This window comes from Halictus rubicundus, chromosome 13 (genome assembly GCF_050948215.1).
Source record: "Halictus rubicundus isolate RS-2024b chromosome 13, iyHalRubi1_principal, whole genome shotgun sequence".
Lineage (NCBI taxonomy): Eukaryota > Metazoa > Arthropoda > Insecta > Hymenoptera > Halictidae > Halictus > Halictus rubicundus.
In genome coordinates this window covers 12,544,522-12,561,320 of record NC_135161.1, presented here as the reverse complement: position 1 = coordinate 12,561,320, position 16,799 = coordinate 12,544,522, and the positions used below count along the sequence as shown (strand labels likewise).

At 41.4% G+C, this 16,799-nt stretch overlaps 1 protein-coding gene across 1 annotated transcript; it reads right to left on the bottom strand.

Moving 5' to 3' along the window:
• Positions 1 to 606: 606 nt before the first annotated feature.
• On the bottom strand, positions 607 to 6,792 carry LOC143360516 (uncharacterized). The gene is made up of 5 exons (XM_076799448.1): positions 6,691 to 6,792; positions 4,252 to 4,574; positions 3,952 to 4,033; positions 3,428 to 3,806; positions 607 to 1,195 (listed from the first exon to the last, which is right to left on the bottom strand). Exons 1-5 carry the CDS (start codon positions 6,790 to 6,792, stop codon positions 819 to 821), a joined length of 1,263 nt encoding a protein of 420 aa, XP_076655563.1. The 3' UTR covers positions 607 to 818.
• Positions 6,793 to 16,799: the final 10,007 nt, after the last annotated feature.

The following is a 16,799-nucleotide window of genomic DNA, read 5'->3' as shown; positions in this document are numbered from 1 at the left end:
CCGATCCGAATCGAGTCGGACCAGGCTGGAATTAATCGGGCTTTTGTTCCGCGGCTGGGTACTTATTAAGGCCGAGTTCTTATTAAAGCTCCACCGACATGCAAACACGGATAAGGCCGGGAAAAGTCTACCATTTCGAATAGAGCCGCCATTACTGGCAAACGTGATCTACCGGCAGCGAATCGTCTGGCCGGTTCATTCTCGTTTCGACGGATGCTGGATCAGTGAGATTGCACTATAATCTATAATATTTCGTCTGTAACAATTTTATATTTTATTTTACTTTGGGAATAGTAGACCGAGGATATTTGTGCAGAAAGAATTGTCTGCGTTGCTTGGCAAGAGAAGCTGGAGCCAAATTAGACGTACACATCCTTAATTAATTTTAATAAGTTGGGGACAAAGTGTGGATACTCTTAAATTATTTTAAACTGACTCAGATTGTAATAATTACACTGTTTTAGTGAATTGTGTTGTTTGAATGTATTTTATTTGAAACCTTGCTTACCACTTTGAGAATATTATGCTTTAATATGTTATTTAAAACGATACTCACGAAGTGCATTTTATTCGATCAGTCTATATGATACAGATTCCTTACTGAATTAACCACCATTGTTAAGAAATGTTCTCTGACTATACAAACTTAAAATGTTTAGTATTATTCTTCGGACTCTTGAAATAAAAATACCTTCTTAGCTAAAACTTACTTTTCTTAAAATATCTTTTCTGGCTCTATCTAAATTGCATTTTAAATGTGTCTTTTCCATTTTTTTTTTGTTCTTTTAAATTGTGTTTGCTATTAAAAGGCACACGATTCAGGTACCGACGATGGGATGGAAATGTTTTGGCCCAGACGTCGCAGACTTTGGTCGAAAAAATACAATCTGCGAGCTCAAGTTGGCGAAACGTCGCTCGATTTTAATCTTCGATGAATTTTGAACGGCACCGATGCATTTATGCGATTTCAGCTGGTACCGTTCGCCATACTGACGACCGCAGCAGTTGCATTTGTACGGTTTCTCGCCTATGTGTCCGTAAATGTGCTTCGCCAGTTTCGTTTTCACGCTGAACCGCGATTTGCAGAAATCGCACTCGAATCGCTTGACACCTGTGTGACGATACCTGTGCACCTTCAGGCCCCAGGACCGCCTGTAACATTTGCCGCAGTCCTCGCACTTGTAGGGCCTCACTCCTGAAAATTATAAACAATTTTAGAACAATAAACTACCACAAACCATCGTAAACTTCGCTGGCGTGCAAAATCGAATCGCTGAGATTTCGATAGAAAATTGTCGCTATTCAAATTGTAATAACTTCGTCAAGAAAAATCGTACAACAATGTACCTTGGCTCATTTTAAAGCGCAAAGCCTTAGCTTTCGGAGCCCTGAACTTTCATCTTTTTCAAAAATGCTTTTACATCGTGCATCGGGTGGAAAAGTGAAGAGATACCTTTCACTTCACGAATTTTGAAATTCAAACATTTTCATGGGCTCGGAAAATTTGTTTCGTGGCTCAATCGTCTCTAGGATTAAAGAGTCGAGCTCTCCCTTTACAGTGAACTTTAAAAAATTGATGTACGATTTTTTTCTCCGAAGTTATAATAATTTGAATATCGACAAGTTCCTTCTTCCAAGCGTAACCAGTTTGCATGCCAATAAAAATTTATTTAAAGATGTACACTGCATAAATATTCACTGTCCGGGTGCTGGTAAGATGTCTCTGCGTTGTAGGATGAAATAAAATGTTTACCTTGACTGATACTGTAATCTCGAAATGAATTTTGAATCCTAGAAATCAGCTAAAACGCAAGACAAATAAAAATGAGCTAGCCTAGACATAAGGATGTGCAGTTCCACAGAAGTTTGCGTAACAGGATATATATCGAAGAAATATAAAAATAAATATGCGCTGAGAAACGTGTACCAGTGGAGCTAACGATACCGAGGATTCCCCGAGAGCAATTTTCTAGTCGCTGAACTCTTGTATTCCTTTGTTTCCTCTTGTACTCTGATATTTCTCGGATAGTCTATGGAAATTGGGCTTTGCATGACGAGGTCTAATTACCACGGGGGACTCGTTAACCAACCGAAGCCTTCGTCCAGCTTTCCATCAGCCTCCGGAGGCCTTAATTCGAGGTCAAGGATGGAGGCGCGGGTAGCGCAGCTCGGAGGAAACGAAGGATCTGGTAAAGATCGAGCGTTGGAAGGCTGGATTTACGAACGGAGCTTCCGGTAGCCCATAAACAAACCTAAGAATATACATTACAGTGTTCTCTGTTCGCGAGTGAGGCATTATCGCCATTTAAGTAGCTTTCAGCCGCCGCGGCGCGGCGCAAATTCCGCGAAGGGGTTAATTGGCAGCCGTGTAACACCACGATGCTTGATTCTCTAATTAATAGAGACTGCGAAGCCGAAGAACGGGCTCGCGGCGATGCGAGTGGAGCCGAGAGGCCGAGCCGAGGCTGCGGAGCTCTTATCTATGATTTTTATGTCTCAATAGCGGCTCGAATTTATATGGGAGAGCAGAACCCGCGACGGAGGGAAACGATCTCGCGCTAAAACACCAGTTTCGACCCTCCTCTCACCGCATCACCGACCTGCTAATTGCCTATCAAGCCTAACCCTGGATTTCTGCGACAACCTTTCGGAATTGGTTCGGCGAGGTGGCAACCTGTTTTCCAATGGAATTGATAACACAGCGATATCAGACTAAGCAGAACTCTTCAGCATCACTCCTCAAACACAGAAAATAATTTTTGTTTAATATTCACAGGCAAGAGAAAAAATATACAATTAACGTTTCATAGCTTGTACGTCTGCGGAGACTCTGGCTCTTTAAATTTTATTACAGCCTCATGGAGCAATTATTATCATTAATAAATTAAACACGACTCTTCAGAATCACTCCGGAACACTACAGAATTTTTATAAAAATTTTCCTCCCAAGAGAAATGATAAATTGACTTCTGGTTTCGAGGAAACCTGACTTTCTAACATTGTTTCATGCAGCAAAATAGCACTTCTGGAAGCACAAGTAACACTCAAAATAATTTTTATGTAACATCTCAGGCAGGAGACATAAGTTTCAGAATTTTATAACTTTTCGGTCTAGAGAAACCAACCCCGCGTCTTTCAAAAATTAATCGTACAATATACAGTTCTTCAGAACCCCCCTAGGAACACCCTAAAGTACAGAATAATTTTTTCTTTAATCTCCCACGTATTTTTAACATTTGTTTTAAGGTCCAGCTCTTTCGACGAATGTACCATATACTTCTGAAGAAATACCGGCCCGTTAAACTGAGCCCGCCAACAAAAGAATACTTATTCTAGCCAGCCTTACTCTCGTCACCGCGAAAGACGCAATAGCGCGTCATCGGTGGAAACAGCGTCGAACTTGCACGATAAAAAAATTGAGGCTCACCGTAATGCGAGAGGATATGATGCTTAAGTGCGCCTTTCAGGTGGAAACGACGCTTGCAGATGTCGCACTCGAACCTTCTCTCGCCGGTGTGCGTCAGTTTGTGGGTCTTCAGGACCGAGGATCGTTTGAACTTCGCGGGGCATAGATCGCACTTGAACGGTAGATCGGCGGTGTGAACGATCATGTGAGCCCTCAGGCTGCTCAGCCGCAGGAACCTTTTCTTGCAGATCGAACACTCGAACGGCTTCACGTTCGTGTGCATTAACTTGTGATCGCGAAGGGACTGCCGGTGCAGCAGCTTCTTCTTGCACACGGTGCATTCGAATTGCTTGCGTTCCGAGTGCAGCTCCGCTTTGTGTACCTTCAGCTCGTCCCTGCTCTGCAATTTATACGCAACTGTTGCAACGTTTCTCCTGTTTTTCAATAGTAAAAATCATCCCTTATTATAGATATATAATTTCTATGAAACGTGGGAGTAATTGTAATAAAGCAAGCGAGCAACTATAATAAACATATGCGTGCACCTGAAACCTAAAACTGCAGTGACTGCACGGGAACGCCTTGAACGCATCGTGCAACCGCAGGTGGTCCTTCAAGCTCGTTAACCTTGAAACGAGAAGCATTTATAAATAAATTATATCAGACCATACGCTGTTAAATATACAAATCTCTTGATACTCGAATTAATTTTCTAATTAATACTTCCGACGATCTTTCATACGTTTGGTATGATTTAAACACACGGAATTGTTGGAATACAAGAGTGGAATTATTCGTTAAATAAATTAGTGGAATGCTGAAAAAGCCAGTGCCGGCCCACGCACCGTGAAAACTGTTTCCGACAGAAGCCGCACTGGAAGAGTTTTCCGTGACTATGGTCGACCATGTGTGTCCTGAAGCCTGCCTCGTCCGGAAACTCGATTCTACAGACGCTGCAGAGCAGACGTTTCCCGCGCGTCAAGGCCGCGACGTACTCCTCAAAGTCGACGTATTCATCCGGCGTAGCTGTTTCCGTTTTCCGCGAGCTGGCCCCTATCCTGCTCCCCTCGATCCTCCGTTTCCTTTTCGCATCGATCTCGATCGGGTGCAGCTCGTCGTCCATCGAGAAGTTCTCGATCTCGTCCAGAACCTCCGTCTTGATCTTCACCTGAAAATCGTCCGATCATTTCGAGCTCATAAACATTAGAAGCCTAGACAAATTCATAGAAATATTAAGAAATGGTAGTGGAAGAAAACTTGGTTAAACTTCAGCTCGGCAACCCAGAAATTTTTCACTTCTCACTGCACAATCCTGTACATCTAGGCGAGAATGTGCCAAAAATCGAAATTTCAGGGCGAGGAACTCCCCGGTTCAAAAGTTATGGGACAAGACGCTTTAAACACGCGTAACTTCCGGACCAGTGAGTTCCTCGCATTGATACTTCGATTTTTAGTACTTTCTCGTCAAGCTGTGCAGGATTATGTAGTGAAAAGTGAACAATTTCTGGGTCGTCAAGGTGAAGTTAAGCCGAGTAAAGGATATTCAGTGCAGGTAAGGTTCTAATAATAATCTAGCTCTAACAATAGGAGCCTAACTCGCGTACACCTTGAAGACTGGCAAGTTTACGCGCGACAGTCCCACTGTAAATCATTCGGAAGTGCGGAGATCGAGGCCATCATCGTCCCCATATCAGGCGGTTTATCGTTTAACGGTGTAATTTGATCAGGCCGTGTATAACTCTCTAACAACGCGGAGGAGTTTCGTGCGACGATCTACGCGCCGTCGCGGGGAATCCCAGACGAGGCTCGCCTCGAATAATTAATAAAAACTATAATCAGTATTCCCCGGTTGTGAGCGTTCGTTTTTCCGTCGGAATCGGCCCGCGGGATCTCGCCGGACATTATAATATGCAGGATATTAGATAATTTCGCACGGTTCCGCGAGAAATTAAAGCGAGAGGCCGCCAACGGCGTTTTTCAACGCAACGGGGAACAACGAAAGCCGAACAACAACGCGCGCGCGCGCACGCGTTCGCCTACTTGTTATATATTTTTCTATTTTTTACGTAACGATTCGTTGTGTAGCGCATACACGGTCTCGCTAGTTCCGAAACGGTTTTATATAATCAATTATGCAATTAGACCGGCGTCGGAGGTGATTTTACGACGAAATAATAAACAGCGGCATGGCCGCCGCAACCGGAGAGGGGGGGGGGATTTTAGCAGAGTTTTTATAGCTGGCTGCGCGGCGATCGAGAAACCTAATCTGATCGGGACGCAGCTTATGGGTTTCTCCTGGCCGTACGCTACCGGACCATAAGTGTCCGGACACCTGGCAAATGAAGATAAATTGTGCACTAATGGCATAAGCATGTAATTATATTTTTAATGAGATCGGTGTTGATTGAATGGCCCGGTTCTCGGAGGAACTACAGTGCATAACATTTCGGATTTTTACTGTTCGACCATGTTAAAATGTTCGCGATTGTTGTACGGATGTATCGGAAGTGTCTAAATTGAAATAGAGATACCCGAGTCCGATTGGGGAGAAATTAATATTAATTGGGGAAGAACGAGCGAGCACAATATTTTCGGCTCGAGATGTTAATTGGGTTAAAAATGTTTGGAGCAATTGTGGAAATGCGTACGAACATTTCTATTAATTTCATTGAACATGTGTGAGTCTGGTTTATCTATTTATAATTTGTAAATATTTTTTAAAATGTAGCAGAAGAAATAAGCTATCGAAACATTTAATTCCTTCCCATACGATTTAATTAGTGTATTAATGTTAATAAAGCAGAACGGAGAACAAATTGGAGAATGTTTTATGCGCTGCTACTTTATAAATATTTGAAAGAAATATCAAGTAAGAATTTTCACTGAATTGCATTCCTTTCAATTTTGTATTATTCCACATCTTATTAAGGCCAATGTTACACGAACAATTCTCAAGGTAAACAAACCTTTTCTTATTTTTTTGAATTGCCACCTCCCAATATTATTTTATATTTATATTTTTATTCCACATTTTTCGACATACACTTGCTCGAAAACTGTTTAACGAACGCACAGGTTAAATTATTGAAATGAATACTTTTCTGGAATGGTTAACAGCACAAATGAGCACAGTGATGAATTGAAATGAAATGGAATTTTTCAAAAAAAAAGCCTAGCCATATTTAATTCATGACGATACTGTAATCAGAGTACACTAAATGTAACTGAATGTAAAATGAATGTAACCTAATTGGAGGAACATGAAGGATGCGATAGGAACGTACTTCTTTGCACTGATCGCATCGTTTCTTCGTCCCTGTAATTTTCACCTCGTCGGTCTCTCGATTTCCCATGAAATCGGTATAGTTTTCTTGCCGATGCTTCATGCTCGCATCAAAGACGACCGCCTTCTTAACCGTTTACAATGAAAACAGCCGCGAGAAATGATCGATGGTCGATCCACGAGAAAAAAAACAAGAGAAAGACTAGAATGTTTAAACTTCATTCTTGTCGTTAGGCATTCTAGGCCTATAGAGACGCTTACTATACTGTCGATGCACCCAGCTCGAAAAATATTTCAAATTATGTCTGTAGTTATTTATTATTGCAAATATTGCAAATTTTTCCTTTACAGTCTATTTAATCTTCCACTTTATTTTATTTCAACAAGATTAGAATTCAGATTCAACTTCCTATAAAATTGCATCAATATTAAAATTAAAAATACTTGTTCAAATGATTTATAAGGCTAATATACAGATTTTTATGCAATAAAGAAATTCAGAAGAAGTTAGGCATGCAGTATAGTGCATGGGGGTTGATCAGAATCGCAGTAACACTTCCGAAATCGATTTATTAAGCTATTAAAACCGGAGGAATGTCATTAATCATTGCTAAAGTGATTAGGCCATTTGTTGAAAGTTTCGAATCACTTTGTAGATTGACGAACATAATGATACGCTTGTTAAGCGAACAAACTTAATTAACTGGACATAATTGCATTAAATTATAAAATAGCGTAGGTAGCATCGGCTCAAGAGACCATTCATCACGCAATTTAATTTTAAATGAACCAGACATTCCATCATTAACAATCTTATTTTACAAACAAAGGATAGAGATACTCTACAGCCTTTTCCAAAAATATCTGCATTTATTCGACAATTAATTACACCCGCCAGCAATAAAGATATCAACTTTCATTTCCCGCTTCTAATTTTTAATTACTACCTTTTGTTGTTGCTATTTCTAGACTGTTCTATGACACTTATCGGTTTGCGAAAATTGTTTATCCATGTTATGCATTTTATTCTGACCAAATATTCGTCTTCTGACCAAAAAATTATGTTAACAATTCTTTTCCACTCAGAAGAATATTTTAATCGACAAAATTCATATTTTTCTTGTATTGTTTAATCATTATTGACCCTCAGACTCCTTGCGAGTTCTAGGCCTATGTCTGAGTCATTTCTGACCCACATTTCACTACAGTTTCCTTTCGATATAAGACAAGATTTTCTTATTTCGAAACAAAAAGCGTCGTCTTATGTAGGAATAAAATTGTACATATTGTAACTAAGTTTGTTTCTATGTAGTTAAAAATATTTTGCAGCGCAGGGAACATTTGAATGGACAAAACAAATGTCTCCCTTTTTCCGTCTCGAGCGAAACAATTCATACGCGAACGCCGAAAGATCTGCAGTTGGATAATCGCTATGAAAATCAGGAGAGAAGCATAAAGAATCGCATAATCGTTCACAGGCTCGTGACCAAGCAGCTTAGGAAGATTCGGGAGCCGGTGTTGCAACCTATCGTCTCGCCGTCACTCATTCGCCGCGGCGTTATTCTAATTAATTAGCCCGCTCGTCTGGTAGATCGTTTCACGAATATTGAGATAATTATTTATGAGTTTACAGACGAGCGATCGCTGCGCAGTTTCGGCCCCGGTCGCAATATGTATCTCTCGCATCGGTCTGATTAGTAGAACGAAAATCTCGCCACGTCACTCCACGCTAATTACTTGTATTAGCTTAAGCTTCCTTAATTTCCTGAAGCATAGTTATGTCTCGTTGTAACTTTTACGGGGCAATAAAGTATCTCCAGACGCCGCCTCTCTGTAACAACTCCGTAATTAAGGGATACAACGTGATTTACACGCGATCCCCACCGTCGATCCGACGATCCTGAATTTACTGATTACTAGACTAAGGATCTCTTTATACATAATCAAATTTACCCCGGCGCTTCGCCGCGAACAACACTGCCGTTCGAAAGGTTCATTTACTCTGGCCATGATGATCTTTTCGTATCATGATGTTCGAGAGTTATTCGATTTAATTGCCGTTTGATTTTAGGCGAGTTAACGCTGGAAAATTTTATTAATGGCAATTTAATAATAAAATTTTATTATCCACCGAGCGAACGGCAGCTCTTAGTAATTTAAGGGTCGACGAATAGAATGGCTGCGCGACGGTTTCCGGCGAGAGTTTGTTAGGTTATGTTCGTCAAAGTACCACTGAATTTAATTGTATTTCATTTTCGTTTATTTTACTTGTTTTCATGTAAGTGTATTATTGATTGCCGAGCAAATGAAAACCCTTAGTAATTAATAATCGAGGAACACTCCAGAACAGTCGACCACAAAATGGCCGCTTCCGGTGGATTCTTTTGGACCATTTTCGTCTAAATATATCGTGTACGATTGTATTCAATTTTAGTTTATTTCAGTTTCATTAATGGAGGCAATTCTTGCACAGGCAAAGAACAAAATGGCAGCAAGATGGTTTCCGGCCACCCTCCATGGAAACGTTTCTACAAATGAATTGTTAATCGCTCGAGCATCTCGAGAAACCCTTCACACGAGACATTCACTTAACACCGAAACAACACTTCATGCTTACTTTTACTTCGTTCGGTACTTGCGAGTATTGCATTGTAATCTGATTTAACTAGCTTGACGAAGTACTTTCGTAAGAATCATAAACGAAAAGAGAAGAGCGTTCGAAAGTGTTCGTTCGAAAGTGTTCCACGTTTTTATAGCTCCGCGAATTCATCTTGCGCTTGCATAAAGAGCATTTCAAAAAATTGCATCGAACAATCTGGACGCTCATTATAATCAGACTGCCATTATAATTGGGCGTGGATTTTTAGGGGAAATTTCTGACAGTGCAAGAAGCTGGGGTCACACGGAAATTGAATATTTTATGCAACAATATGCGTAGGGTAAGGGACCCGATTACTGTGGAGGTACCAATGGGGGGCTGCCTATATTAATTATACTTATTGTTAAAGCCTCGTGAATATTAAATTTTTTCCATTAAAATCAGTCAATATTTTAATATTCGTCTTTAAAAATAAGAATAACTAATATAGGCACAGTATTTGGGACCCTTACCCTGCCATCAAATAAATTTGACTAAATTTCCTCGGCACTACGCAAAATTCTGCATAATTTCCGGTGAATTGTAAAACCAAATGACGGCCAAGAAGGGCACGGTAAATGATGAAAATCGTCGGATCAGATCGAGGAGATCGCGGGAAAGCAGGAAAAAGCGAAGGGCTCCCGGCATCGATCCCGATTTTCCCCGTCGAGCGGACCCCGTCTGCTGGATCGTCTCTGATCGATCGTTTCGAGGTCACTAGACAGCCGAGCGTCTCGGACGTCTCGGACGTCTCGGACGTCTCCCGTTGGACGAGGCAGGACAGGTACAGCGATAACGACAAACTGGCCCGAGAAAAACACCGGCCGAGCGATAAATCAGGCCTATTGCATTCCTAAGATAGCGGGCCGGCTGAAAGTCATTACGCTGGCAAAAGTAATTCCCAACTAAGTAAGTAAAGCAATAAATACATAATGCATCCGGCGAGTTTCCCACACCGCGGCTCTCCCTGCCTCCCCTCGTCCCCCCTTCCTCTCCACGCCCCTCTCGTAGCCGATTCCATGAAATCATGCATCAACGGGGGGACCACGCTGTGTGTCGCGGATTTATTTGCGCCGATCGACGACGCGATTCCGCCGACTTCTTTCGCAAACGGGGACGGGACAGGCCCGAGCGGAAAAACCGACTGGGAACGGGAGGGGCCGGGCCGGGCCGGGCCGGGCCGCCGCAGCCGCCGCCATTTGGATTTCAATTAGCCCGACGCGAACAGCTGTTTCCCAGACAGGAGATTTTCATCGGAACCTCCCGGATGCTCGCGATTTTCTTACACCCATTCGTCTGTCCCGCCGGAACATTAATCGTTCAATTTGCACAGGAAAATTGTTGATCAACTCGTGCACGGCTACTCCGACAAATCGAATTACTCGTTCGACATTCAAATCTTTTCAATCTCCATGAAATCACTTTTTCTATCGGTGAGAAATTCTACGTCTACGTCTACGGAGCATTGAAAGTGACTATTTTAAATTAATTTGTAAAAATAACAAGAATCTGCTGGCCAAATTTTTAGCCATTTTTTTTTAAGAACATATAGCCAAAGAATATTCGTAAATTAAAAATAGTGGAATTCGTCATTTGGACAGGTCAGTGTCACAGAGAATAGCCTGTCTGTTCCCCGATGAAAAATGATCCGCTCCGTCCGGACTGGAGCCTTGGGAATCGCGATTTCGCTAATTAAGAGTCTCCTTTGAATATCAGATGAGGCGCTTCCGAGGAAAATTGAATATTATTTGCATACAGGTTGCGAGATTTCAGACGGTTTCTCACGCGCCTACGCCGAAAGTTCCGAGGAGATCAAAGCACTCGTGTCTGATCGATGGCGAGCAGTTTCTACTGAAATTGTTCGCGTGCCCCGAATATTTGCGAAACTGACCACAACGTCCGCCATTTTGGTAGTCGTGCTGATGGACTGTATGAATTTTGATGCATCCATGGTATCATCAGGAAATTATTAACATTTTTCACCGCGAGGAATTATCCTGCTTGTATTATAATAATTATTTTTAAATATATTAAATGCTCTTTAAAGTAGAAAGTAGAATGAAATGAAATACTGTATAAATGAAACGATAAATAAGCTTATGGCCCCATTGTTTCCTCTTAAAGCAGTTCTTCGTTACGTTGAAGAATTCTTTTTAATGAGAAACAAAAATCGCATAAAATATGTTATAATGTTGAAATAAGCTTGAATTATTTCCCGAGCATTTGCATCTTTATTTCCGGGTGTTACCTCGCGGAGTGTAGCATAACGATTAGGTTTTTACGTTTCCACGTTTCTAGATATGTTCATTCTGTTGCGCACAGCAGGATGAATAATGGGCATTTGCATTATGATAGTTAGATACGTTTCCAAATGCGTCCCCATTCCGCGAGAAGATACGATCAAGAGTCAGACAGAGTAAATACGATCTGACATACTTTTATGCTCCATAAATTCAATAACAAATACCAGATACACGTCAGAATGGTACAGAAGAAAACAACTATGCGAGCCATATCTTAACCCAGACCTAACATATCATCCACGGACCGTAGACTCTATTACTAATTAAATTCTTCTCGTGATTATCACGACCGCTCGCAAAAGGTATACCATTGCCTCTCGTTTGTTATATCGCCCAGTGGTAAAACGTTTAAAAAGTGCTCGCACTGGTCAGAAGGGACTTTTATCAGTTACTCCGTCTAAAGTATATACTGAACAGTGTCGTGATTATGCCAAACAAGTTATGCCCACCAGAAATATAGAATTTTTACACGATATGATTTTATCTGATGCCTTTCAGGAAACGAAACATTATCTATATAATTCTCAATGCTATACGTTAAACGAGGTTTCAATAGACTTTTTATTGACCCTAGAAAATTAATTTACCTTTTGTATTGTAAAATTGATACAAACGGGATTAGGCAAATATTTTTTTTTCTTTTTTTAATTTAGGCTGCAGTTAATTCTTCTATATTTTTTTTTTAAATTTCACGCAACATATTGATGTTTTTCTTTTATTACCACTAATGCAGATAACTGTTTAAACAGATGTAAATTTTGTACTTTCAAGTGGGATAATTTTCCTACAGTGATCAGAGAAACTACTTGCTAAAGTGAACGAAACAATAAACCTCTTATTACACAAAATTAATATTGTAGGTTCAAATGATATCCTCGAAAGGATATCACTGTACCATAGTGATCATTCGGATTAATTATGAAGATTTTTTGAAATTCTGTGCGCTCGAATATGGTTGAGGTTAAAAAACGTTCCAATTTACCCGAAGGCTAACGAGTGGTGTAAGACATAGTGCACAAATTCCAGTTTAATTGCGGCTTTTTGGAATTGCAGCTCAAAAAAAAACTCTAGATCTGCATGCGCATCCGCATTCCCCTAATTACTCCACGACCCCCCCCCCCCCCCCGGCATTCCGCGGATTCTGACCGGGCTTCGTTACACTCGATATATCCGGAGAGAAATTAATGTTTAAAATCTTGACAAATAATTACGTCACCCTGATATGGGCGTTACGTGTTAATTAACCGCCGCGGTTAGATAAAATGCTAATCGACGGCGGGAGGAACAATGTTACTACGATCGCGCGTAGGTGGAGCACCGCGTTGAAAAAAAGCCTGCGGGCTCGGAGCGAGGCCCGGATAATCGGGAAACTGTATGGAACGCGTGAATCTTGCATTAATGAGCTAATTATTGCGAGGATACGATCGGTCGATGTCTGGCGTGCTCTCAGCGAGACGACGCCGTTGGCGCAACACGGGCCAGTGAATCGCGAAGAAATCGCGCGTGTGTGCGTACAGTGCCGCGCAAAAGTCTCAGACCATCGTCCGCCATTTTTCAACAACATTGCAAAACAATACAACCAGCTATTCGTACGCCGACAATTTTTAACACCGTCATTTTTAAAGCATTTTTGCACAAACGCGCACGCACGTGACTAGGACCGATTTCAGCTATTTTGTACAACGATACATAAAATTAACCCTTTGCACTCGAAGCTATTTTAACTCCAAAATTTAATATATTTTTATTTTGATTTAACGAAAAAATTCTATACATTTGTTTTCACGTTGTACATACGAAAATGGTGCAATTTACTCGTACAACACCGAAGTGTTTAGTAATTTATGAAAGACAAACAAACTTGATAATGTGAAAAATATTTTGAATAATGATACTACAATTTTTAGTGGCGCCTTACAGTCGCCATTCGAGTCCTGAGGGTTAAAATATTTTAATCATGTATTGTATACTCTTTAAAATTTTTTGGGAACTTGAACCGAGTGGGAAATTAAGCTTGGGTGATGATCTAGAAAATTTTAAATAATTAAATTTCTGTCAAGTCTGAGTATAAAAGGTGTACAACTTAGAATGGGGTTTAAAAATTTTTAAAACTTGCAAAAACAGCAAAATGTCGGGAAATAAATTTTTCAATTTGGAGACGGTCGTGTAATGATAAACAGTGTCACTGAATGCTTGTGAGAAAGCCGAATCAAGCGTAAAAAAATGCGAATGGTAAATTGGGTTTTAAAATCCCACGGACAATTCTCATTACGGGAGAGTTAATATTATTAAAATAAATTTATGCGATACATTTCGCAAGGAAAACATTCATGGTCATGGCTGAGAGTTTTGCGCGGCCCTGTATGTGTATATAGATATTTATATTTTTCAGTTCTTTTTCATGCAATAATTTCGCTAATTGCCTACTGTTGCGGGTTAAGTCTGGCGGATGAGCATGAGACTGCGCAATAAATATTCGTGATTAATTAACGATGTCAGATGCACGGTTTTTTCTGTGGAAAAAGAAGAAACGCACACTCACACAACGCGTTCGGTATCACGGCGCGGGGGTGGAGCGGAGCGCGGGAAGGTTTTAATTGGACGTCGTATCGTTTCTCGGTCTCACACTTCGGACAGTTTTGTAGGCACGCGTCCTTATCACCGCTGATTATCGACCGTAATATCTGGAACGATCATTTGTCGGGAATATTTATCCCTTCCTGCCCGCCGCCGAGGAAAACCGTTCCTCCAGCTTTATCTTCGCCATCTGCTCGCTACGTTTTCCTTTTCCTCCACGTTCTATTATTCTTTCCTCCATGAAAAATCAAATTTCAGATCTTCAAAGCTCATTTGCACCCGCATACTTTCGGTTAATTTTCAATTTCCAATTTTTATTTTTCTGTTTCATTACTTCACCGCTGTACTTAATGAATTTAACTTTAATCAAAAATATCTTTCTATAGTTCAAGACTATTTGTTTACATCCCAAAAAGGCCTGGTTCCGTATAGTCAATTGTTGTTCCAAAAAAAATTCTTAAAAATCACTTGTTTTCGTTCTTCCTCAGAATCGAGTACGTAGCCGTGTCGTCTCTCGTTCGCGATCGGTATATATTTGCCGCTGTACTTAAAAAATTTAACTTTAATAAAAAATGCCTTTCTATAGTTCAAGACTATTTGTTTACATCCCAAGAAGGCCTGGTTCCCTATACCCAATAGTTATTCCAAAAAAAAATTCTTAAAGATCACTTATTTTCGTTCTTCCGCAGGATCGAGAACGTGGCAGTGTCATCTTCGACGCGGTCTCTGATTCGCGATTCTCGATCGGTAGATCGCGGCGGAGCATCGCAGCGGTCGGTATCGAAAGAAACCGCGGGCAGTTTCCACGTACCGATCGGACAGGTCCGATCGGGGGACCGATCAATATTCAACGTGCATGTTAATGGGCAATTAATAGTGGCGCGGCTGCATGGCGGACCGTGGACTCCGGGGGCTCGCATTCGCGGCGTGCCGTGCCGCGCTCGCAGCTCCGTTTTTCGAAAGGGGTTTTGTAATCGACGGTGTCCACCGGACGCGCAGCACACCGGGCTCCCTCGGATGCTCATTCGTATGCAGCCGACGTGGCCGCGAAGGAGCTTATAAGTAACACAGTAATGACACAGGCTGTCATGGCGCGGAACAGTTTTCTCGGCTCCCATTGTCGTTAAGAGGCCGGCCGGGGCTGATTTATCGGCGCCGCCAGGGAAATTCCGCGCGGATCTCTCGCCGGATGCCTTTTCCAACGTGTATCTGCCTACGTGCATTAACATCGTTTTTCAACGAGATCGCGAGAGACCGGCGCTCTCTTTCTCGATGGATGCTGCGTCCCGATGCCAGAGGCTCTCATTCGACTGTATTTAATTACTGTATTACTGTACACTTAATACTGTACCACCGAGTATTCAAAGTAGAGGTCCCTATTTCCCTATGAATGTAGTATCACAAACTGGAGGTCCCTATTTCCTTATAAACAGTATTAAAACTAGAGCTCCCTATTTTCCTATAAATAGTATTAAACTGGAGGTCCCTATTTCCCTATAACAAAAACTAGAGGTCCCTATTTCCCTATAAATATAGTATCAAAATCTAGAGGTCCCTATTTCTCTATTTCCCTATAAATATAGTATCAAAAACTAGAGGTCCCTATTTCCCTATCTCCCTATAAATCTATTATCAGAAACTAGAGATCCCCATTTTCTTATTTCCCCATAAATAGTATTAAACTCGAGGTCCCTATTTCCCTATAACTATAGTACCAAAAAATAGAGGTCCCTATCTCCCTATAAATATAGTATCAACAACTAGAGGTCCCTATTTCTCTATTTCCCTATTAACATAGTATCAAAAACTAGAGGTCCCTATTTCCCTATCTCCCTATAAATATATTATCAGAAACCAGAGGTCCCGATTTCCCTATTTCCCTATAAATAGTATTAAACTAACGGTCCCTACGTCCATGTGAATATAGTACCAAAACTAGAGGTCCCCATTTCCCAATGAAAAGGTCCCTAGAATTACACGTGTAATGAGCGAATCCTTCTTGCAACGGATGTAGTCAATTCATATTGTGTACGTACCGGCAACGAGAATCGGACTGTCGCCGGAAAAAAGTAATTCGCACGTCAAATTTTTATTTGTTGCCCGAGCTATACACGACGACTCATAATTTCAGCGATCCCTTAGCTGTCTGTTGGGACCACGGCGGCGGGGGGGCAGCGATCGGCAAAAAAGGTCTCCGGGGGGTGGCAGGGGGTTGTCGACGTCCGGTAGTGGGTTATACGTGTTTGGCGGCGGAAACAGCGGCATGATAGCTCGCTTAACCCGTCCCCGGGTCCCCGTACTAGTTGTTTTCTCGTGTCCGCCTCTTCTTTTTGGCCGAGCTTCAACCCCCGCCCCTCTAAACCACCCGCGCGCACCCTACACTCATAAGACGAGCCTGATCGAAGCAAACCGTGACCGACGACATTGTCAACGGAACTCGCAGTCGGCAAAATACGCTTTTTCAGCTGTAGCGTTCGCGAAAATTATTTTTCTCGGCGACGGTTTGCAATGTTGCCAATTGGTAACGCTTTGTTGATGATTATACTAGACTGGGATTGTTCTAGAAGAAATTGTAGTGTACCTAAATTTACT